The sequence below is a fragment of the Protopterus annectens genome, chromosome 2.part1 (assembly GCF_019279795.1).
Source record: "Protopterus annectens isolate FY-2018-M chromosome 2.part1, PAN1.0, whole genome shotgun sequence".
Taxonomy (NCBI): domain Eukaryota; kingdom Metazoa; phylum Chordata; order Ceratodontiformes; family Protopteridae; genus Protopterus; species Protopterus annectens.
Genome location: NC_056729.1, coordinates 1,233,370,544 through 1,233,395,479, shown reverse-complemented (window position 1 = coordinate 1,233,395,479; position 24,936 = coordinate 1,233,370,544). Strand labels below are relative to the sequence as shown.

Below are 24,936 nucleotides of genomic sequence, written 5' to 3'. Positions count from 1 at the left end.
TGGATGTGCTGATATTATGTATAGTGTTAAACAGCTGATAAAATCCCATTGCAATGATTATTTGGCCAAACAATTAACATCTTGTTTCAATGAGTGTCCATTGTAGCATTAAGTCATAACTTTTGGGTAATTCACCAGTGAAGATGCTTTTGATTCCTGCCCTTATTTTATGGGTGTCCTGCCCCTCCCCCCTGTAAATTAATAGAGATATCATGTCATTGCTAGTCATATGTTTTGTGCACGACTCCCATATAGGCAGCATTATGAAAAAAAATCAAGTGCACTCAAACATGTTTAAAAAGTGAGATACTTAAGGAATATATAAAGTTAAATGACAAAAGGATAGAAAAATAGCAGAAGCTTTAAGTAGCTGTACAGATGAGCTCATAAAACTGCAAAAGTCAAGTGACTGAAATGAAAGAAAGACTGGCTGAATGTTAGGCTTATTGAAAAGAACGATTTCAAAAAATAGAGTTGGAAGACAGAGATGTTTGCTGTACCTGTGGAAATTGGAAGGATAAGATTGCATTAATTTTATGAAAGTACAAATAATAAGCTGGACTGGTGTTCAACATCAGGATTTGATAACTGAGAGGGTGGTGTATTGTGTGTGCAATCCAAATCTGGCCATCAGAAAGCAGCCAAGAGCTACATTAGTAAAGGTGCAGTCATGCCAGCTGAAAGAAACTGTTCTTCAAAAAGTTGTGACAGAAAGGAATCATATTAAAAATGGTGATATGAGACTATTGGTGGAAATGATTATTCATTGCACACCATACCAGTCAGGGAATGTTGGGAGGTAGGTCAGATATTCAAGTTGCAATATCCAGCTATCTTCAGAATATTTATTTTTCCTGGAAAATCAAAGACATGTTGAATGCCAAACTGTCTGTGGAGGAAAATAAAAAGTTTAGCTAACAAAGACGGAGTCTGCAAGCTGTAGACTTGTCTCCTTTGGTGTCTTCTGAGAATGCAAAAGCCCATCTAAAGATTTTTGTTAGTGAAACCTTTCAGTTCCAAAAGAACATGCTTAGGTGACAAAACAGACTAAGAGGTGACTATTAAAATCGTAAGTACCTTGCACTTGAACCAAGGACTGGTGTTATTAGATAAAGATGGTTTGGAGACCAGCAACAAAGTGAAATTGCTAAAGTGGAAAGTGGTAAAGTATCAATTACAATAAATGTAAATTAGACAAGTGAACTGTGGTTCTGCAAGAAGTGGATAAAAAGACTGGAAATTTAATTAAACTAGTAGTAGACAAATAAATGCATAAACTACAGTTTGACTTGGTGTTTAAAAGGACACTGAATGGACCCAAGAAATGAAGGCAAGTAAAGTTTTTTTCTTAATATATACATTTCCTTGTGTAACTTGCATGTTTTTCAGAGTTGTATACTTTTTTCCACTAATCACAATTTATACTTTTTCTGTAAAATCCTGTACTTGTGGGTAATGACAGACCCATAACATGTGTCATGAATCAATATGCTTGCTACATAAAGAATTGAGTCACCGGAGCTTCCCACTTAACCCTTATACCAATAGTAAACATCTTCCAGCAAAGAATGAAAATAATAAAGATGTGACACTTCATTACTAAATAAGTAATACAATCAAGCAGCACTGCTCAACAGAATAGACATTACAGGGAAACAAAGGAATGCCAAGAAGTCAACAGCTTCCCTATTCCTAGAAGGTGTAGTATTCAGTCAGCGATATTTCATGTATGAGGCCGGGGGAAATGACTACTGTATATGCCGATGATATTAAAGTAAGAAAGTATTCTTTCGTAGTTGTAATGTGTCCTGATTTAACAGTTTAACAAGGTAGATAGACCGTAAATAAAGTGGCTATACTGTTGTGATCTTTGCTTGCCTAGTGGGTGTAAGTGTATATTGGTCATGTTCTGTTCAGAATAAAAAAAAAATCCCCTTATTTTGTAGAGTTGGGCATCTAGAATAATTATCTTAGTTTAAGCACTAAGACTTGAAAAATGAGAAGTGAGAGGCCACGTTGGTGCAGTGGTTAGCGTTCTCGCCTCACAGCAAGAGGTTTTCCCGTTTGATTCTTGGCTGGAGTGCCTTCTTTGTGGAGTCTGTATGTCCTTCCCACAGTCGAATGATGTCTAAAGACATGCAGGTAATGTGTGTGTGAATGGGTGTGCCTTCTTTGAAGGTTGGGCATTGGGCTGGCAACTCGGCACCATAAAAATCCACTGCCAATCATTAGCGGACTGGAGTTCCGCTGTGGTGACCCCTAACCGGGAAAAGCCGAAAGACTTGAAAAATGAGAAATGATGAAAAAACATGAAAGACAGTAGTACTTTTTTGCATTTGCATTTGTATAGGAAGTAGCTGTTTTTCCCATTGACATCTGTTTTTTGGCTGAAGAATGCTGCCTGCAGATGCAGGTGATTAACAATGATAGGTCTTTGCAGTGTGTTCTGAGTGAAATCTGCAAGATACAATGTAATTAACTGTTAGAGGTATTGACAAAAAATTAAGAGAAAATAAAATAAATCACATTTTAAACTTTGGAAAGTGACTAGTTAGACACGTAGCTGCTTCCCCAGCAGCCTTAGTACTACATGTCATTGAATATGACAGTGCGCAATTTAGGTTATATATTTAAAGTCAATTTATTTATTTATTGATATTTGTTTGCCAGGAAATTCTGACTGGTCAAGTGGTACCTATTTTCAGTGGAGACTTGGGCCTAGGGTGAAAAGCTCCAGTAAAGACAATACTATGATAATTGCAGGCATATGTAATATGTAAGTATTACAATCAAGTTACCATAGTTGATTTGTCCAAATTTTTTTTGACTATTAGGGTGAGAAGTGTGACTGTAATTTGTAAGGGTGGAGTAGAACAAGCACAACAGATTTCATTCAGGCAACATCAATGTGTACACTTTTGGCACTTTTCAGCTGCATGCATTTCATCCCTTTGTTTACAACTACATGGAAATAAAGAAAGAAAGCTGTATGTCATAACACATAAGATTGCAGCGATTAACACTATTAATACTCTATGCATTACCATTGTTACACCAGACAGTTACCTACAGTTTATAAATAGTAATACTTAAGTATTCAGAGAAACACTAATAAAAAAAAATTTTAAATTATTCTGCCATGTAAACAAATACTGCTGCCACCTCACCTTCACAACTGCACACATGATAATGTTTTTTGTCTGTGAGGATTCAAATTATTATTGTATATGACAAAATGGAATAACCTGATATGCAGTACCTTAACTGAGAACATTATCAGTTGAAATATGTAATAGATAAAACTGAGAAGACAGTGTGTAATATAATGTAGTATGTTTTTATTCAACTGCAAAGTATGGACACTTGTTAAGTACTAAAAACACTTTTATTAAATGTACCACTTCATCACATTCAGTGTATATATATACATGGGCATGTCATTTCAGCAGAATGTATTGTGCAAAACAGGTAACCATGTGATTATGCCTTACAACGTAATTAAACAGGAGTTTGTGTGAGCACTCTGGCATGACATTTACAAACAGTAGTGTGAGTACCTATTCTGAGAAAAAAAAAGATGAACAATGATACAAGATCATGTAATACACAGCATAGCTTACAAATATAACTGCATCGTGCACTAGTGATTCTCTGCTAATACTCTCTTTTCTTATAAAAAAAAAAAAAAAAACACACTAATGTGAATGTCATGATTTGCAGTTCTGGACTAGACACAGTCACTTTATCTGCACAGCCATATGTCCTGCACCAGCCTGCCTCATGAAGCCCCATGATCAAGTTATGCAGAATTCAACATGCAGTAGCTGTGTCATACTGAAGGGCACTTTCAAACTCATCCAGGTATTCAGATTGACTCTTCAACAGGACAAAGACTCTTTCACTAACAGTACAGGTTGTGTTATAACTGTCTTCAGCAGCTTTACTTGTATTTCTCCCTGGTTTCATGATCCATGGCTCCAGTGGATATTCAGGATCACCTGAAAGAAGAGAAAGAGAAAGGGGAGAGACTGAACAAAGAAAAATGGTTTATTACTCAGCAACACATTTTAATATTAATAGCTACTTAAATAAAAAAAAAGAAACAAAACTATTTTTCCACTTACCAACAATGTGACCACTGGCATCTTGCAGTACTGGAAGAGGAGGTAGAGTGAGTTAGTCACCATGTAAAACTAATGGGAGTGATGCATTCAGTGGGAAAGCTGCAGAAGAAATGTGGAAAGTTCTGAAAGAGAAATTGTTTGAGTACAAAAAATCTAAAAGAAATGTCTCCGGATTTAGGCATACAAAGTCAGGGGGGGATATATTTATATAAGAACAAGATATCTGATTAAGGGGAGGGAGAAAAATACAAGAAAGGGAAAGAGGTCAAACTACCACTTTGAAAACTGAAATAAGATGGAAAAACAAATTAAGCATAGTGTGAGACAAAAATCAAGAAAAGAAACAACATATTATAGACGTATTTACAAAATCTTATGCAAAACAGTTTGGCTTCGCAAAGGGAGGGGGGCATGAGTTGTTCTAGTGATATCCAGGTAACTTCAGATACTGGAATCAAAATAGTTTGTATTAAAAAAGAACACAAATTGGATCAAAAAAAGCACTGGAAGGAGACTGAATAAGTAATAATGATCTGAGAACACCTTAGCAAGAACTTTAGTACCTTTATGTTTATTTACTAGGTCATATAAATATGGGGAGATTCCTCATGATTGGAGACATGTACTTATTAAGCCTGTCTTTAAGGGTAAGGGGAGTAGGACAAATCCAGTCATATAGACCCTTAATTCTACTTTCATATTGTGGAAAATAATGCAGAATGTAATATTGGATAAGTTATTGTCAGAAATGGATAGGTTGAGACTTGAAACCAGATATCAGCATGCATATGGTGAAAATACACCTTCTACCACCTATAACATGATGTTATATAACAATTTAATAGCTATGAATGAAAAGATGTGCTGTGATATATATAATTTATATAGATTTAACTTCAGCATTTGACAGGGTCATACACAAAACACTGATAAACAGATTACAACTAGGTATTGATTTACTCTTGATAAGATGTATAGCTGCATGGCTTACAAATAGGACATGGCAAGTATCGTACAGCAATTGGATAAGTGAAATTCTTGGTTACAGTCAGGGTATCCCACAGGGCTTAATCCTAGGACCTTACTTGTTTAGATTGTATCTTTCAGATGTATCTTTTTCATCTGAGGTGTTCTACAGTCTGTATGCAGATGACCTGAAATTGGGTAAACTGATTAGACATGTTATAGATGGGGCACGTCTGCAAAATAACTTTATTAAATCGACCATTTAGCCACAGGAGAATAATGTGCTGAGAAGTACATCAAAAACTAAGCATAGGAGAATTGGGAGACAAATTGAATGATGAATATTTAATACAGCACACAGTGATTGAAACTATAGATTCATTTAAGGACCTGGGAATATAAGTAGATCCAGCTTTGAGATTTTCTAATCATATCAGCCAATTGGTTAATTATAGATCTGAAGTAGGATTGTTCATTTGTCAGCAACCTGTGGGTTACGGATCCAATATCGGATCCGAGCTGGCAACTTGTTTCAAGCTAACGGATCCGAGCTCCTAGCTCCTCCTTTCACCCATAATCACCTGCTAACCCTCCATGACCTCAGATCTAGTTTGCTGCGCTTGTGATGGCTGGATCCTTTTTCTTGAGCTCCAGATAAGTGATAAAAAAGTTTACAATTTTCGTCAGAAAATTCTTTTTTAGTTTAAATTAACATTTGTAAAGTGTGTCTGAGTTAGGTTCCCTATTTTTATTTAATCAATACCCTCCCTTCGCTGGTCGCTAGTGTGTGAGTGTTTGTTGTGTGTCTTTTGGGGCCTGTGTGTGTGTGTAGTTGTTTTTCTTTCTTTTAAAATGGCTGAGGCCCCAAAAGCCATATTTTCTAAATGTACCGAGTGTGGCCATAAGCTCTCCCCGGCTGATGGCCACACTCGGTGCGTTCGGTGCCTTGGGGTTGAACACCTCACCTCGGGCTGTACTATCTGTGCAGCGTTCAACCCCAGGGCACTGAAAGAACAGAGGTCGAAGCTGGTCCTGGCAGGACTTCTACCCCCGGATTCAGCTTCGGCCTCCGCTACCTCTGCTACTCCCGTGGCTCCATCACGGCCTGTGGTGGTTGCCACTCTTGCCCCCCTGCCTCCAACTGGGACTCAAACTCCCGCTATAGTGTCGGAGGACAGGGAGGCCAGGAGGGAGAAACAGAGGGAGAAGCACCACAAGCGGCGGGCCGAGACCTCTGTTTTGGCCCCGCCAGCTAAGCAGGCTTTTCCCTCCATTGCTTCTAGGTCTCCTCCTCCTCTGCTCCGATCCCCTTCTTTCTCCCCGGGCCCGAGGAGGAGGAGACCCGATCTCCATCGAGGTCATCGAGGCGGCATTCCAGGCCTGCCTCGGTGGCCTCTTCGAGATCAACTTTCAGTTTATCAGATGCAGACTTGGACCAGATGATGCGAAGGTTCATCCAGGCCCAGCTGCAGATGGGAGTGCTCTTGCCCCCCCCCCCCTCAGGGGGGGGAGCTCGACACCTTTTTTCCACCCAATTGCTCCTTCTCCGACCCGCTACCCGGGTTCAGAGCGCTCGGAGCCGAGCAGCCTTGGAGCCGGGGGTGGGTCGGCACCAACAGTACTTGGTACTTCGGATCCGACCCTACCCTCGAGTCTGTCGGATCCGACCTCTCGGAGCCAAGGTCCGAGCTTCGAATCCGGGGGATTCAGTGTGCCTTCGGCTCCGTCCAGGTCGGAGCACACTGGTCCCTCAGATCCGACGGTCTCGGCGCCGGCTCCGATCCCTTCATCGGATCCGAGTGGGAGCCGACTTTCGGATCCATTGGAGGGTGGCTCTCCCTCGGCATTCGATGTTGTGGAGAGGGCTCTGTTGAGAGCATCCGGACCCCCGGTCCTTGCATCGACTCCTCCCTGCACTCCCTCTCTGCTGGGCCAGGCTTCCATCACCCGGCCAAAGGGACAGCCTGCTTCGATGTCACAGACAGTTCCATTGGAACAAGATGTTGCTGGCGAGGCCTCCTCGGACAGTCCCCCCGAGGAAGCTCCTCGCAAGCATAAGTGCAAAAGGAGGCACGTGGACTCCCCTGAGTCCTTAACCGAGGATACGGACTTTGAGGAAGGAGAAGGCTCCCCAAGATCACCTCCTGAGGATGTCTCCTTTGGAGACATCATGGAGATGCTGAGAATCAGAGGTGGGTGGTCAGCCCCCAAGTCTTCCTCTGACGAGTCCGTGTTTCTGGAGGCATTCGAGGCAGGCCCGGCTACCTCTTGGGTGTCCCCTCCAGCCGATCCCCTGGTGGACCTTATTACCACCAGGGCATGGAAGGATCCGGACACCGTGGAGCCAATACCGAAACGACCGGATAGGATTCTTAGCCCCCCCTCAGACCGGTCACATTGGAGTAAGGGCCCCCCTGTAGATGCCATGTTGACGGCGGCAGCCACAAAGAGGGAATTGGCTCAGGAGAGTCCCTCAGTCCATCCACCGAGCAAAGAGTCCCGTTTGATGGATCGCTTAGGGAAGCGAGTCTTTAGTTCAGCGACCTTCTCAGTAAGGTCTCTGAACTATATGGCACATGTCATCAGGATGCAGCGGATCTTATCAAAGAATAGGCTGCATCCCTGGAGTCCATGTCGGAGGAGGATAAACATTTGTACTCCACCCGAATGGCCACTCTGAGATCTATTTCAAACACCTCTATGCGGCTATTGTCCCACGCCACAGAGGGAGCCGCTAGGGCCAGCGGAGCAGGCCTAGTCATGAGACGTCAGGCCTGGCTCCGTCATTGCGACTTTACGGAGCCCTTTAAAGCGTCCTTCGCGAACGCCCCCTTTGTTGGTTCTGCCCTTTTTGGCAAAACAGTTCGCGAGACGCTTGTCCAGAGTGAGAAGGACGGGAAGACGTTGTCTGCCGTCGGAGTCCGCTTCTCTGCTCCCCAGCGGTCCTTTTCAAGGAACCAAAAGGGTCAGAAGAAGATGTGGTTCCGGAAATCACAACATTCCCAACCAGCTCCGGACAACCAGTCCTACCGTGGCAGAGGTGGACAGGGGGACGTCGCCCCAGGGGCAGAGGGGCTCCAAGAAATTTCGGGTCCAGAGAACCTTTCAATGAGCGGTCCGCGCAGCAGCCCTGAGGGGTTGCCCGGCTGCTCCACTCTGGAGGCAGTCGGGGGGCGTTTTTCGAAACATCTAGCGGCATGGGAGTCCATCACAACAGACCGCTGGGTGCTTCGCATCATATCCAGAGGGTACAAAATACCAATTATCCATGTCCCCCAATCCAAGAACCTCCCCGATGTACCACCCGATCACAGGGAGGCCGCAGCCGCAGAAATACAGCAGCTGCTAAGAAAAAGAGCCATCCAGCCTGTCCCCCAAGACCAGCTCGGATTAGGGTTCTACTCCAGGTTCTTTTTGGTGCCAAAAAAGACGGGGGACCTGAGACCCATCCTAGACCTTTCCCGCTTGAACCTGTCAGTAACCAAAGAAAAATTCCGAATGGTCACTCTTCAATCTATCCTCCCCCTTTTGAGGGAGAACGATTGGATGTGCTCTATAGACCTCAAGGATGCGTATTACCACATCTTAATGGGCAAACGATCCAGGAGGTTCCTTCGCTTCCGGCTGGGAGCCAGTCACTACCAGTTCAGGGTCCTTCCCTTTGGCCTCACCACAGCCCCCAGGGTGTTCACCAAAGTGTTAGCAGTGATTGCGGCCCACCTGAGACTCCAGGGAATTCAGGTCTTTCCGTACCTGGACGACTGGCTCCTGACCGCACCAACAAGGCATCTACTTTGCTCAGCCAGAGACTTCTTTCTCCATCTAGCCCCACAACTAGGCATTACTATCAATGTCGGCAAATCTCTACTGGCTCCAACACAGATCATAGAATTCATAGGAGCCAGAATAAACACCAGAGATTTGCGAGCCTTCCTAACTGCCGAGAGAATCAGAAATCTACAACATCATGTGCGGGCTATCCTCCATTCAGGAGCTTCACCAGCAGAATTGATCTTGAGGGCACTAGGCTCCATGGCAGCAGCGATTACACTCCTTCCATGCGCCCGTTTGAACATGCGAGTCCTGCAATGGACTCTGTTAGTGCAATGGTCCTTCCTATCCCTTCCTCTCCACCATCCCATTGCTATCAGCAAGGCTTGCAGAAGGGCGCTACTATGGTGGCTCCAAGCATCGAACTTCCATACGGGCCGTCCCTTCTGCACCTCTCCCCCTATCGCCACTGTGACCACGGACGCTTCCCGCCTCGGGTGGGGGGGCATTACTCAGGCAGGACAGTTCAAGGCACGTGGAACGATAGAGACCTCCCTGCATATCAACGTCCTGGAGATGAGAGCGGTGCTGTTGGCGTTGCAAGCACTTCAGAGCTTTTTCCTCACAGGAACGATTGCATTTCACTCGGACAACATGTCAGTGGTCTGGTATATCAACAAACAGGGGGGAACCAGATCTTATACTCTTTGCCGCGAAGCCATGAGAGTGTGGGAATGGGCGATCTCCACCAACCGCTTTCTGATTGCAACGCACATTCCGGGGAGGACCAACATCCTAGCGGACAAGCTCAGCCGCACCCTTCTTACCCCTTATGAGTGGTCTCTCAATCCTCTAGTAGCGAAGCAGATATTCGCAACATGGGGGCAACCCTGCTGCGATCTTTTTGCATCTCCCTCAAACGCCAAATGCGACAATTTCTTCGCTCTAATCCCCCCATCAGGGGAATTTCCAAGAGACGCTCTGGTGCATGCTTGGCCACCCGGTCTACTCTATGCCTATCCTCCTCTACCAATGGTGATACAACTCTTACAGAAAGCCTCGCGGTTGGGGAGCAAAATGATTCTCATTGCCCCATTCTGGCCTCGACAAATTTGGTTCCCTTACCTGTGGTCTCACCTTGTGAATCACCCTTGGATTCTAGATCCCATTCCGGATCTCATCTCCCATCCATTGGACTTGCCAACTCCAAACCTGGACAATCTGAAACTGACAGCTTGGTTGCTCCAGTTCCACTCCTAGTTAGGACTCCTGGTATCTCTTCACCAGTCAAAGCCATCCTCGTGGCGGCACATAAGCTCTCCACCAGGAAAGTGTATCACAACAAATGGAAACGTTTTTCCATCTGGGCGGAGCGCCACGATCTAGATCCCTTTACGGCTCCTCTTCCATCCATTTTAGATTTCCTAACTCAACTCTTTCAAGAAGGTGCTAGTTGTTCAACTGTCAAAGTGCAATTGGCAGCCATTTCTCATTATCATGTGGGGCATGATACAGGACCCTTGATGTCAGCCAAATTGTGTAAAACCTTTCTCAAGGGTACCTTTTTACTTAGACCTCCTGTAAAAGAAGCCGTACCCCCATGTGATCTTACTTTAGTTCTTCAAGCCTTAACTGCTCCACCCTTTGAACCCGCTGCTTCAGTGGATCTCAAATTCTTGTCATGGAAAACAGCATTCCTTGTAGCCATTACTTCAGCGAAAAGAGTGTCGGAACTTCAGGCTCTTTCTGTGAAGCCTTCATACCTGATTTTTCACCCTGATAGAGTGTACCTCAGGATCAATCCCTCCTTTCTTCCCAAGGTAGCATCAGAAACCAACATAAACCAATCCATACATTTACCAGTTTTCTTCCCTAAATATCAAAATAAGGGTGAATACAAGCTGCACTCATTGGATGTTCATAGGCAGCTTCGTTTTTGTACTCATAGGACGGCTGGCCATAGACAGTCCGACCAGCTGTTCGTTTCCTTTGCCAAATTTAACTTGGGGAAAGCTATCTCTAAAGTATCTTTATCTCGCTGGATTTCCCAATGTATAATACTAGCTCATCAAGCCTCGGGTAGACCCGCACCTGAAGGAGTTCGTGCTCATTCCACTCGCTCCATTTCTACTTCTGCGGCTTTCAAGTCTAGAGTTCCTTTGGATGATATTTGTTCTGCAGCCACTTGGGCTTCATCTCATACCTTTATCAACCACTACAAGCTAGACCTGCTTTCTAGAGGGAGAGCATCCTTTGGCTCTGCGGTGCTTCGTAATATCCTTCCATGATGGCCACCCAGGGTACAGGTAGCTGGGGACTCTGTCCCACAGGTTGCTGACAAATGAACAATCTTACTTCAGATTTAGAAGTTATGTACTCACCGTAACGTTCCATCTGAGTAGGTAGTTCATTTGTCTGCAACCATCCCCCCCTCCTTCCCCCTGACCTTCTTTGGATCTATTAGTTTTTGTTTTTTTAGATATCCTTGATGGATATATATATGGAGAGGCAAACTCGATCTGAGGTCATGGAGGGTTAGCAGGGGATTATGGGTGAAGGGAGGAGCTAGGAGCTCGGATCCGTTTGCTTGAAACAAGTTGCCGGCTCGGATCTGATATCGGATCCGTAACCCACAGGTTGCAGACAAATGAACTACCTACTCAGATGGAACGTTATGGTGAGTACATAACTTCTAATTAAAGAACTATAGGTTGTATAAAAAAATTGTAAAGTCTAGGAAATCAGAAATTAAGTCATTGTTTCTTAATTGCATTAGACCCAAACTTGAGTATGGAATAACAATGTGGAAACCTTATAAGAAAACAAGTATGAGTAAACTAGAAAGAGTACAGCGGAAGTATACCAAGAGCATCCATGGATGTGAAAATTTAAGTTATTATGAAAGACTAAAATATCTGAAAATGTCTCTTGTAGATATTTAAGAGGAAATCTTATTCAGGTGTAATGTAGGGTATATAGAGACAACTTTCTCTGGCAGTGTTTGGGCTTATCAAAAAGTAGTAGAGAATCATCAGACAACCTATGTAGAAGATTCTATAGGAATGAGAAGTGTACTAATTGGTTCTCTGGGAGAGGAGCTGATACATGGAGCAGACCACCAACCTAAATTAAAGCAAGCACTAGGCTGGTATAATGGTTAAGGTGTTTACTTTACAGACACAAGATGCAAGGTTTAATTCTTACATGGGTCATTGGCTAGGCTTAAAATGGCCCACAAGGGCATTTAGCCCAGTACTAATCTATGATTCTGTGATATTTTTAAGAACAGCCTGGACACTTTGGAGGAACAACTGATGTTAAGTTGTCCATCTCACCTTCGTTCTTGCTGTTTAGGTTTGGAGCCGATCCTCTGCTCCGACTCAGCCATCTTCTATAGCTCGAGAGCTGTTTACTGTTGGCTCGAGGCTACCCCTTATCCCAGCATGCCCGGCGTCAGCTACCCAGATCTCATTTGCCGCTTCAGCTGTGAGGTTGCTTCCTTACTGGCTCAGGCTTAGTATAGTTTTTTTTCTATTAATATATTGTTGTTTATTCTTGAAAGTTTGTTGTCTAGATATTTCTTTATTCCTTATCGCTTTCTTGTGGATTTTAGCTTTGTTGGCCATCGCTCCATAACTCGCAGGCATTCTGTTCCCTTGAACTCATTTAAATTAGAGAGTTCTCCCCCCAAGGATAGCTGTTAAATTAGAGGCTTTCCTTCTGTTCCTTAACTGTAAAAAAAAAGTCTATTTGTTTCTTGTTTTTTGTAGTATAGCTTTTTATTATTGTTGTTGTGGTTGTTGTTACTATAATGTCTAAAGATACCAAGGTATCTGGCTTCAAAAAGTGTGACTCATGCTGTCAGAAAATGTCTCTGACAGATGGGCATACTAGTTGTGTATATTGTTTGGGCACTGTTCACCTGCAGGACTCTTGTTCTATATGTCACGCTTTTAGTCCAAGGGTCCTACAGGAGCGCAAAAACAAATTAATCCTTCGGGGATTACTGAAGCCTCAGGATTCTCCAGCTAAAAGTACTCAGCTAGCGAAATCCCCTAAGTCTGTCAAACCGTCGGCTCCACCTTCGGAGCCGACTCCTTTACTTGACCAACCAAGTATGTCAGTGCCGGTTGGCACCGACAAGACATCTCCTCTGTCACCTCCATCTGCTATTTCGGAGCTGTCTTGGAGCCATAAGAGACCGAGGTCTCTGTCTTTGGAGTTCATCCACTCGGCACCTTAGTCACCTTTGTTACAGAGTGAACATAGCCATCATTCTTCCCACTCCTCTCTGTCATCTAGATTATTGGATCATGATGTGGAGAGAGTAGTAAGTAGGTTGCTTAAGTCACAGGCACTGGCAAAAATTATGTCCAGCCCACCTCAACAGGTATCGGCTCCAGCCACCTCTATTAATGTTCCTCCTCCGACTACATTTAGTTCAGAGCCGGAGAACATGGATCCGCAGGTAGTAGAACCATCGGCGACGATCATCATCTCTCCTTCTGTTCCAACGTCTGCTCCGATTGCCTTGATTGTACCTTCTATCGAGGGATCTGGGCGCCGAGGCTCTCTCATCAGCTACGAGGGGGGGAGTGGCATCAGACCCTTGTCCGACCCCATTCTCCCCCTTGGAGCTTCAGCGCAGGTGAGCTTGGCTCCAACATCGGCCTCGGAGCCATCACCCTCGACACGGAGAAAGACTCCTGTTTCTTCGGAGCAGGAGCTTTCTCTGCCTAGAGGTCGTGACGCCTTCGAGGTCATGCGGAGTGTACTGTCCCCCAAAACAGCTCTACTGCCAGCTCCATCGGCCCCCTGGTGTCTGTTCCAACCTCTACTCCTCCTCCAGACCCCAAGCATAGGAAACCTATGCCCCAGGACAACCCTATTGGGTGATCCCTCTTCCGAAGCCTCCCCTGATCACTCGGAGGAGCCTCCCCGGAAGAAGAAGTGCAAGAGGAACCACATAGACTTCCCTGAGTCTGTCACTTCAGATACAGACATGGATGAATCGGAAGGGTCCCCAAGGTCTCCCTCTGAAGATGTTTCCTTTTCGGACATCATTGAAATGCTTAGACAGAGGAGAGACTGGACTTCCCTAGCCCCTACTGAGGATGAGTCTGTATACCTGGACGCATTCGGTTCCCAACATTCCACCTCCTGGGTATCTCCTCCTTTCGATCCACTCATGTCTGTAGTGGCTCGAAAGGCTTGGTCAGCTCCAAATTCTGTGGAACCTATTCCGAGGAGACCAAAAAAATTTATTGCAGCACCCCCCCCCCCCCCCCGGACAAGCAATTCCTCTCCAAAGGTGTGCCCGTTGATGCCATGGTGGTAGCAGCAGCCACCAAGAAAGAGTTAGCAGAAACCTCTTCTTCTGTTCATCCGCCGAACAAAGAGTCTCGGAAAATGGACAGATATGGAAAATGCTTCAACGACCTTTTCAATGAGGTCCCTAAATTATCTATGCCATTTTACACGTCTTCAAAGGGATCTCCTGAAAGAGCTTGGAGGTGTACCCTTCAAGATCCTACAGCTGAGGGAGCACCAGACAAAGTAGCTTCTCAGCTTGCGACTCTTAATTCCATAGTCAACTCCTCCATGAGGCTCATTTTCTATGCAGCCGGTGGAGCGAGCAGAGCCGCAGGGACAGGTATGGCTTTCAGGAGACATGCTTGGATGCGGCTGTGTCAGTTTGCGGAACCCTTTCAAGCTTCCTTCACCAATACTACCTTTGATGGCTCCTTTCTCTTTGGGTCTCGGGTGAAAGACACGTTGACCAGGTTTGAGCAGGAAGGCAAGACTCTCTCTGCTGTGGGAGTCCGTTTTTCCACTATTTCCAGACCTTATCCAAAGGGTCAGAAGAGTGGAGAGATGTGGTTCTGAAAATCCCAGGGACCCTTGCCTGACACATGTGGTGATTTTCCCCACAGGGGCAGAGGGGGAAACGGCAATAACAGACCCCACCCTTGTGGCAGAGGGGGACCGCAAAACCAGGTTGACAGAGAAACCTTCTCTGCCAAACCCTTCCAGGATCCCTGAAGGGTTGCCCAACTGCTCACCTCTGGAGGCAGTCGGGGGAAGACTTTCGCTGTACCCAAAAGCCTGGCAAAATATAGCAAGAGACAGATGGGTACTATCCATCATTTCCGGAGGTTACAAAATTCCCTTCCATCAATCCCCCATAGAATCAAAAAACCCCATCCCAGATGTCCCACCCAATCTTAAGGGATCAAGCAGTCACAGAAGTTTCAAGACTGCTAGAAAAAAGAGCCATTCAAGAAGTCCCTGCAGACCAGTTAGGATCCGGAACTTACTCAAGATTCTTTTTAGTACCAAAAAAGACAGGGGACTAGAGACCAATACTGGATCTCAGCAGGTTGAACAAATCTGTACAAAAAGAAAAGTGACACTGCAGTCCATTTTCCCTTTTCTGGGTCAGGACAATTGGATGTGCTCGGTAGATCTTCAGGACGCGTATTACCATATCAAGATCGACATATGCTCCAGGAAATTTCTTCACTTCTGGGTAGGGGCCAGTCATTACCAGTTCAGAGCTCTGCCCTTTGGTCTCACCTCAGCCCCCAGGGTGTTCATGTGTGTGGCAGTAGTCACGGCTCACCTGAGGCGTCAAGGATTCCAAGTGTTTCCCTATCTAGACGACTGGCTCCTGACTGCTACCACCAGGTGTCAACTCTTAGAGGCACGGGATTACACAATCACATCATGCACTCAACTAGGCATTACAGTAAATTTCGAAAAATCTGCCTTGTTGCCCTGTCAGTCTATCACATACATAGGAGCAGAATTAAACACAAAATAAATGTTTGCAAGATTACCACAGGAAAGAGTATCCACTATTCGTCAACAAGTGTTAATTCTAATGCAGAGCAAAAGGGTTCAAGTCAGACATGTCCTCCAAGCTCTAGGCTCCATGGCAGCTGCCATTCTTCTTGTCCTTTACACTTTTCCCCTAATTCCAAGACTCGTACAGAAAGCAAAATCGTTGGGTTGCAAAATGATCCTCATTGCCCCATATTGGCCTTGACAAATATGGTTCCCATTCCTGCACCTCCACCTTCTGGATCAACAGTGGATTTTGGACCCAGTTCCAGATCTTCTGATTCACCAGTCAGGCAGGTTGCACCAATCCCTTCAAACTCTCCAACTCACAGCTTGGTTACCCTACTTCCAACCTTAGCCAGGCTTTCCAACATCTCCCCAGCAGTCCGTGATATTGTTTCCTCACATAAGTCTACTATGAGGAAAACATATGCTAGTAAATGGAAACTGTTTTCTTACTGGACAGAATCTAGAAATTTGGATCCTTTCTCAGCCCCAGTCCATGAAATTCTTGAATTTCTAGCACAGCTTTTTCAGTCTGGTGCGGTTTCCGCTACCATTAGAGTACAACTAGCTGACATTTCAAATTTTCATATCGGTATGTTTAATTTTAGCATAATGTCTCATAAGCTCTGCAAGGCTTTTATGAAAGGAACATCTCTTCTTAGACCCCCAGTTAGAGATCCTCCCCCTTCTTGGGATCTCAATTTAGTTTTAGCCTCCTTAATTTTGCTTCCCTTTGAACCGGCAGCATCATGATCTTTAAAGTTTCTTTCTTGGAAGACACTTTTTCTGGTTGCTATCACTTCAGCTAGACGTGTCTCAGAACTTCAAGCACTATGTGTTCGTCCTCCTTACCTGGTGTTTCACAAGGACAGAGTTTCTCTGAGGACTAATCCGTCCTTTATTCCTAAAGTCTGCTCAGAGAACAATTTAAATCAATCCATAGATCTCCCAGTTTTCTTTCCTAATCACAGCAACAAGGCAGAATACAAGCTCCACCAATTTGATGTACACAGACAATTGTGTTTTTACCTCCATAGAACTAAGGAACTAAGAAAGTCAGACCAGTTATTTCTTTCTTATGCTTTTAACAAACAAGGCCTTCCAGTTTCTAAAGTGACCTTATCCAAATGGTTATCTGATGCTCTTGTCTTTATTTATCAGTTACGAAATAGAGAGATTCCAGCTAAATCAAAAGGTCATTCCACTAGAGCATTAGCCACCTCTGTAGCTTTTCAGTCTAGGTTGCCAATAGACTCAATCTGTGCAGCTGCCACTTGGGCAAACCCCCACACTTTTATCTCTCATTACAAGGTAGATATGGTCTCCCGGAGCAGAGCTTCCTTTGGTTCTACTGTTCTGAAGAGTTTGTTCCAATGAGCCACCCGGGATTTTAGGTTGTAGGGACACTGTCCCAAACAGCAAGAACGAAGGCAAGATGGACAACTTAACATAAAGAAGTTATGTACCTACCATAACGTTCCATGTTAGTTGTCTTCATCTCGCCTTCCTTCTTGCGTCCCTCCCTCCTTCCTAGAGGATTGTGAGGAGTTCCCTTTTGTTTTCACTGGCTTCACATGCCAGGTAATTTATAACTCTTTCCTTGTTTAGGTGTATTGCATAACCAGTTTTTAGGAACTGGTTACTCTACTTATGTCTAGTGTGCACTATAACAAACGAGATCTGGGTAGCTGACGCTGGGCATGCTGGGATAAGGGGTAACCTCGAGCCAGTAAACAGCTCTCGAGCTATAGAAGATGGCCAAGTCGGAGCCAAGGATCGGTTCCGAACCCAAACAGCAAGAAGGAAGGCGAGACGAAGACAACTAACATGGAACGTTATGGTAGGTACATAACTTTTTTTTTTGGTATATTGGCAGGCTAGAAGGTCATTAATTCCCATGCTTGAAATATTTATTATACATGTATGTTGCAAGTATAGTGAGAGCTATACATACCTTTGTATCTACAGGGATAGGACGGACATGTATCCCCCAGATATGTACTCACTAAGACCCTTATAATAGTCTTGTGTACCCTAAATCTGTTAAGTATCTCCTGATTATCAAAATTAAAACAGAGTATTCCCTGCTTATATCTCTGCCTTCTTGGCTGACAAGTGCCGCTGGATGCAAATAGTTTATATTCAGCTAAGACGAGCAACTCAAAGGGAAATAGCAGTGCTAGCAGCAAGTGACAACATCATCATGGATTGCAAAGTAGATAGAAAAGGTCTGATTCCACCTTTTAAAATGAGTCTTCAATTTTGCCAAAAAGTGTGAAATTCTGACTAGGAATCGCAAGTAGGCAGGAGAAGGACTCATTAGCATGTGCTATTTTCAGAAATTTCTCATTCGCATCTCATTATAACTTTATATACTTACACCTATTTGCAGCCTTTACAGGTTAGCATAATGGCTTCTATGAATTACACCTTTGCCTCAAAAGATGTGCTATGAAAAGAAGCTAACTCCTCACAGTAATGGCAACCGCAAAACATTCTTTAATCATATTCATCATCTTAGAGAAAGTGTTTTGGCAACTTTGAGTTACTGGTAGATAATTCAGTGGTTGTTGAACAAAGCAGTGTTGCAAGTACTCTGTAAACAATTGTTTAGCATGTCTAAGACCAAGAGCAGCACAACATATAGACATAGTGATATTAGTATTACAGCCTTCCCCAATATTCAGGTAGAGGCAATTGAAGCAACAGTTAAGGTGAGCTGATATAATGCTACAGCTTGGCCTGACAAATAATAATGGGTATTTTCTAAGAGTCTTCTGAAATGGTGAATTGTCTTATCTTTTTAAGGCTGTCCTGTGTAGTGACTTTGTTCCTGAAATTTTGAAAAAGCTATAGTGATTCCAGTTCCAAAGGGTAACCATTATCTTTCTGCTTCTAATTAATTAATCACGATGTGTGAGTGCGCGCTTATTCAGTTTAGCTCAAGGGACAAGTACTTCCTTAACGTGTGTGTGTGTGTGTGTGTGTGTGTGTGTGTGTGTGTGTGTGCGCATTCTTATTCATGGGCTGATGATTTCCTTACTTGACACGTGTGAATGTGTGTTTTGCTTCTACCACACTGATGAACAAGACTGATCATATGGGGCCATTGTGCTTCATCCACATAAGAACCAATTCAGTTAGACACTGTGGAACCATTTTGCATGTAAGGGAAGACTTTTTCTCAATAGGACTATTGTGCTTTACATCCATTTTTTTCTTCACTGGATCATGAGCTTTACCCTTATCAGGATCAGTTAGTTGCCACGGTCAGGCTGCTTGACAGGACCTTTTGCTTTGTTTTGCTTCATGGTACCATTTGAGAGCCAAAACACTTTCAGGTATATCACTAAAGATTGCAGAATGCAAATTATATATGCCAACTCTGAGATCACACAACAATGAGGAAAAGGGTAAATTTCCCGATCTTCGCTATTCCGTGATCTCCATTCGGAAGCTCCAAGTGGTGAGTAGCTTCCACGGGTGATGTTTCATTGATCTGAATTGAACTAAAGTTGAATTTAGGCAATGTAAAGAATCAGTGTTGTGTGATTTCACTCTTTTCGTCTCCATCCTTTGATTTTCAGTTATGTAAAAATTTGGTAGAGTGAAGTAGACCCGAATAGATGTACATATAAATACACACACACACACACACACACACACACACACACAGTCAGATTGTCAAACGGCTAGTGATTGAGCCCAAATGGTCCATCACCAGCTGATTAAAGGAAGAAAAAATAAAGTAAAACAAAGCCCCCTGCACCTCCCTACCAGTTGTACATACCAGCTCTGAGATTGCACTATAGTAAGGAAAGGGTAAATTCCCTGATCCCCCCATGTACTGTATTCTCACACGTATTTGAAAAGCTGATGTGTGGTCCTGTACTATTTTCTCAAACATATATAAAAAGACGATATATGTGATTAACTGATTTTCAACCAAGCGTGCTGTCTTTGCTCTTGGTCAATGAAAAAAGTTCAGTTAAAGAGATGTATTGTATATGTCTACATCTGTCTGTCTGTCAGTCTATATAAATACACATACATGTGTCTGTTGTGGGTGCTCACTCCTGAATGTCTTAGTGCATATGCTTTCTTCTCCTGTAGCACTTGGTCTCTTCTTTCCTCCATGTTTAGGCTTCGTATAGTGTAATCTCTCTATGAGATCTCTTTGGCTGTTTCTGATGAAGTACAACTTACAGCAGGCATGCAGTATCTGAGTGATACTTTGTCACTGAAGGTGCATGTCCTGAATATTTGATCAAGTTTTGCACTTGCATGTTTACCAAGTTTAGATTTTAGTGTGTTTTTGTTGCATAGTTTTCCTCACTAATTTTTGTTCCCTTCCTTCCAAAGCAAGTTTTCAGATTATGTTAATAATATTCAAGCATTTATAATGAGAGCTGGGAGTCTGTAGCAAAATTAGATTAGTTTGATAAAAGCAGTTGTCTCTGTGTGCATATTTTAAATCGGAACCTGTAATTTGTACTTCCCTGTTAGTGTTATAGGTTTTATGTGTTTGTTAATGGTTAACTTTCTTTTTGCTTATCTTTATTAATTAAAGCATTTCATCTTAAAAATACTGCAAAGTATGTTGGAGTGCATCATTTAGCTTTTGGTGATGTTTTATATTTCCTTTGTCATTCACACTTTTATAGGAGGGCAAAACAAGAGAAAGAAAACCTGTGGAAAGAAAGAGTTAAAAAGGAGGAAGAAGAACGGCAGAAGAGAAATCAAGAGGAACATTTAAGGCAGGAGAAGATAATGGAAGAAAAGCAGAAAGCTGAGGAGGCAGCTGCCGCAAGACAGAGAATAATAGAAGCTCAGCAACAGAAACTTGCCGAGGAGAAGCGCCAGCGGGAGGCCGAGGAGAGACAAAAGCAAGAAGCTGAGCAGAAACTGCAGCAGGAAGAAGAAGAAAGAAAAAAATTGGCTCAGAGCCGCAAAGAAGCAGAAGAAAGACAAAAGCGAGAAAAGGAGGACAGGCAGAAACAAGAAGAAATCCGACGAGAAATGGAAGAACAGCGGCAGCAACAGGAGGAAGAGCGGAAAAGGAAGGACACTGGTGATTCCATCTATCAGAATTTGGAAAAGAGAAATTCCAAAAAACAACTGGATGATAAACTTTTAGTCATGCTGAAACAGAATGAAAAAAATCGTCTTGAAGGTAATTATTTTGTTTGATTCTTTATATAAAAAAAAAAAAAGTCAATGCATCATTGTGCGTACTTGTGTGAGAGGATTTAACACTTTGTGGAAGAAAAGAACTAGGAGGAGCAATGTACAGTAAAATAATTTCAAAAATTACACATTCCATATGCTGATGATTTTCTTTGTGAATAATAATATGCAGAAAGAAAAATCAGTGGTATCCCTCAAAGTGTCAGAAAACACAGTATGCAACCTATATGTCAAAAACAAACCAAGCAGAAATTTCGCAGTGTGGAGGGTGTGAAGTTCACTCCTTGAAATATGTTATGCTAGTTTACTAATAAAATTCAAATTTTGAAGTACGTACTACAAATAAAATAGTAGGTAGTCCACAGTTGAGTTAAAAATGGAATATCCTTTATTGAAACACACAAACAAGCAATCCTAGTGGAGTATAATGAAAAGCATTATATATGTTCATTAATTTATATAGAATTAGGTTATTTTGGAGCAAAGGAGTAGTTACAGAGGGTGGTTCTGTTAAGAGCAATAAAAGCATTAAAATTATTCCTTTAACCAAGTCCCGCTTCCCCCTGAACACCATAGTGTAAACTGAGATTGTGCTACCTTAGAACTGTGAAACTTAAACTTAAAAGCTAGAGACATGTAACTTAAAAGAACAGCTTTATTAACCTATGAATCCAAAGTTTATTAATTAAGAAACTAAGTCACTCACAAAAAGATCTATCACTAAACAGCTATCGGAATAAATAAAGTAACATATAAACTGAAACACTTTTAACAAAGATAGCTTTCTTACCAAATAATTCATTAGGTTTGTGTGTACAAATGTATCATAATGTTAATGGACATGTATATAAATCAACAAGTGGACACCTAAGTAGGCTGAAAACCATAGCTATAATTGCTAAGGTGGAAATAACAGTGAAAAATGTTAGAAATACATGTTAGAAATAAATGGCGATGAATGTTAGAAATAAAGCATTAAAACCCTTGAGATCTGTTTCAGTGCGGCATCCAACTAAGAAAGCACTTAGTTTAAATGAGTAAAAGTATCAGAAAACAGTAACTGTGTTATTTTCATTGTAAAATATTTGATATTTGTTTATAACAATATTAGCATGTATAATATTAGTGTGTAATGTCAGCATTAATCAGTCCCATATCAGACTTTAATAATCTTTTAAACAGTGAGGCAGTTTTCTGAGCTCTAGTCTGCTTTTTATGGAGCAAAAATAATTAAGCCCCAGTTTTCTAAAAGAGTGCAGTTCCAGCTGCCACAGTAGTTCATGTTTTTCTAAAAGATTAGAGATATCTCCTTCCAGTTCCAAAAGGTCCACATGGTCAATAATTTGAAATTTCAAGCCAGTGTGTCTTTTATGAAGCTGCAGGTGCCTGGCCAATGCAATTATTCTTGCATTTAGCTCTAATTAACACCAACAGGACTAGTACCAGTACCATTGCCAGCACCAATGTCAAAGCTCCACATGAGTATAATACTATCGGAGTCACCAGGAAGATTACCACTACAATCCCCCAAGACTCCAGAGGGCAGAAGTAGAGTTTCAACAATCCCCAACCACAGCCAGAGCACCCTCCGGAAGACCAGAGAACCAAGCAATGGACAGGAGTGAGAGAAATGAAATACTTGGAGGAGCCCATCTACACCACAGGACCCAGAACCAGAGGGAGAAACTAGCCACACTATTAATTTACCCTGTTGTGTGGAATCACTCCAAAAAAGGAACGTACTGACATTGAGATTAGTGTGCTTTCAAAGGGATTAAGTTTTGTTCCCAACTGTGGTGTGACACAGCACAGGCACTGGTTGATTTTAAAATCCTATGTCAGAAAATTGAATTTGAAAGTTCTGTACCATGGCAAACCTGATACCACTGAGAAAAAAAACTATTGAAGAAACAATAAAAAGACCCAGTAGTTATTGCTATCCCTTACACCAAACTTTAGCAGCCTTTGAGGTCAGATGTGAAATGGACATCAGGAAAGTGCTGCAAAAACCAGCATGGAGAATGTTCTACAACCTTAACAAAGGTAAGAAAAAAACATTGTTAGCACTAGGCAGAGATAAGTATTGATAGGTTATGAAGGCTGACAAAGGGCGGAGGTATTGTTATTGATACCAGCAGCTATAACCAGAGGATGGAAGAAATGCTGAGTGATACTAACTGTTATGAATCTTTAACTTTAGAAGACATTAAGTCATCATACGACAGCTGGTGCACAGCCTTGGCTGCACTTTATGATGATGGTTTGTTAACAGATAACTTGTTTGACTATCTACAGACACCTTCTCTCCACTTGCCTAAATTCTTTGGAATTCCTAAGCCATATAAAAATAGAGAAAACCCTCCATACAGGCTAGTGGTTGCAAGTGGGAGAGGTCCCTGACCAAAGCTGCTGCCATCTACCTGGATTTTTTGTTACAACCTCTGGCTGAGAAGAACATTTTACACATAAAAGACTTTAACGATTTTTTTAAAGAAAATAAATAAAAACTTTACAATTGATGCTGATAGCATTTTATTAACAGTAGATGTTAAATCATTATATACTGTTCTTCCATGTAATTATTGTATTGAATCCGTGATTGATTCGTACAGGAAAAACAACAGTGGCACACCAGCAAAACATGAAAGACCAGGTAAACATTTAGATATGGTGCTTGGCTGCAGTTTTTTTTAAGTTTAATGGAAATTACTATAAAAAAAGACTAGTGCCGTGGTGGAACAGCAATAGCTTTGTTGCCTCACAGCAAGAGGTTCTCCTGTTTGATTCACGGTTGGAGTGCCTTCTGTGTGGAGTCTTCATGTCCTCCCTGCAGTCGAGTGGCCTTCGAAAGAAATGCGTGAATGGGCGTGCCTTTGCTGAAGATTGGGCGTTGGGCTGGCAACTCGGCACCATAAAAAAAATCTACTGCCAATCATTAGCGAACCGGAGTTCCGCTGTGGCGACCCCTAACTGGGAAAAGCTGAAAAGACAAACAACAACTATAAACAAAAGATTGGTATAGCGATGGGGGCAGCTATTGCCCCTAGCCTAGTCAACATAGCCATAAGCAAATGGGAGGAGAATTATGTTTTTAACAACAGATAATACATGCAACATATCACAGTGTATCTGCACTTTATTGATGACATCTTTATTGTGTAGAAAGGAGACAGTGCTAAATTAGAAGACTTTATCAACTATCTGAATCAAACCACCAGCTTCCTGTATTTCACCTGGTCCCACATCCTCACCTTGGCAGTCTTCTTAGGTATGCAGAGTATTAGACTTGGACCAAGGTAAAATGGACACAGATCTGTACAGAAGATTTATCAGAGTAAACCTCCTGCTACATAAGTCTCCAACCCACCAGGACAAAATATAATGTTAAGTCCCTGGGCTGCAGGTTGGCCAGCATCACCACGAAAATGAAACTCTTCTTTAAAAACCTAAATGATCTTGAAAATGACTTTTTGGCGAGGGGGATATGAAAGCAATATGTTAAGAAGCATTCTGGAACCTGTAATTGAACGAAAAAAGAACAAATTCACCAGCACTTAACAGTCCTCATAGAAGGGTTTAAAGAAACCTATGGACAACAAATCTAAAAACAGTTGTATCTGGACTTTTACTGTTAACTATTATAACATTGTTAATATTTGAGAGAATTGGGCCATAATTACTGAAAGCTCTTATCTAGTTGACATCCTTGGAGAAGCTCCTTCCTTCATGTATAGGAAAGCCAGAAACAGCAGGAGTTGGGTTAAAGGTAAGCCTAGACCATTTAATACATGCACCAATAAGTGTGGAGCCAACTGTGTTTTTGTCAGTACATACAGGAGGGAGACCTGTTTTTCCACCCTTATTTAAAGAAACTTATTAAAAGCAACCCAGGAGGTGACTAATTCAATGCAGGTGGTTTACAGGGCAAGCAGCAGTTACTGTGAAGCATTTCATGTGGGGAAAGCACTCAAAAGACTTAAAAGAAGGATTAGGTGCATGATGCTTTTCAAGGAGTGAACTTCACACCCTCCACACTGTG

The 24,936-nt window shown here is 42.6% G+C and overlaps 1 protein-coding gene across 1 annotated transcript in view; it reads left to right on the top strand.

Moving 5' to 3' along the window:
- Window positions 1-24,936, top strand: part of ITSN2 (intersectin 2) — a 3,295,579-nt gene that overhangs the window by 1,161,750 nt on the left and 2,108,893 nt on the right. The window contains exon 16 of the mRNA XM_044063555.1: window positions 20,375-20,883. Within this exon, the coding sequence (XP_043919490.1) occupies window positions 20,375-20,883 (509 nt within the window). The remainder of the gene's footprint in view (window positions 1-20,374; window positions 20,884-24,936) is intronic.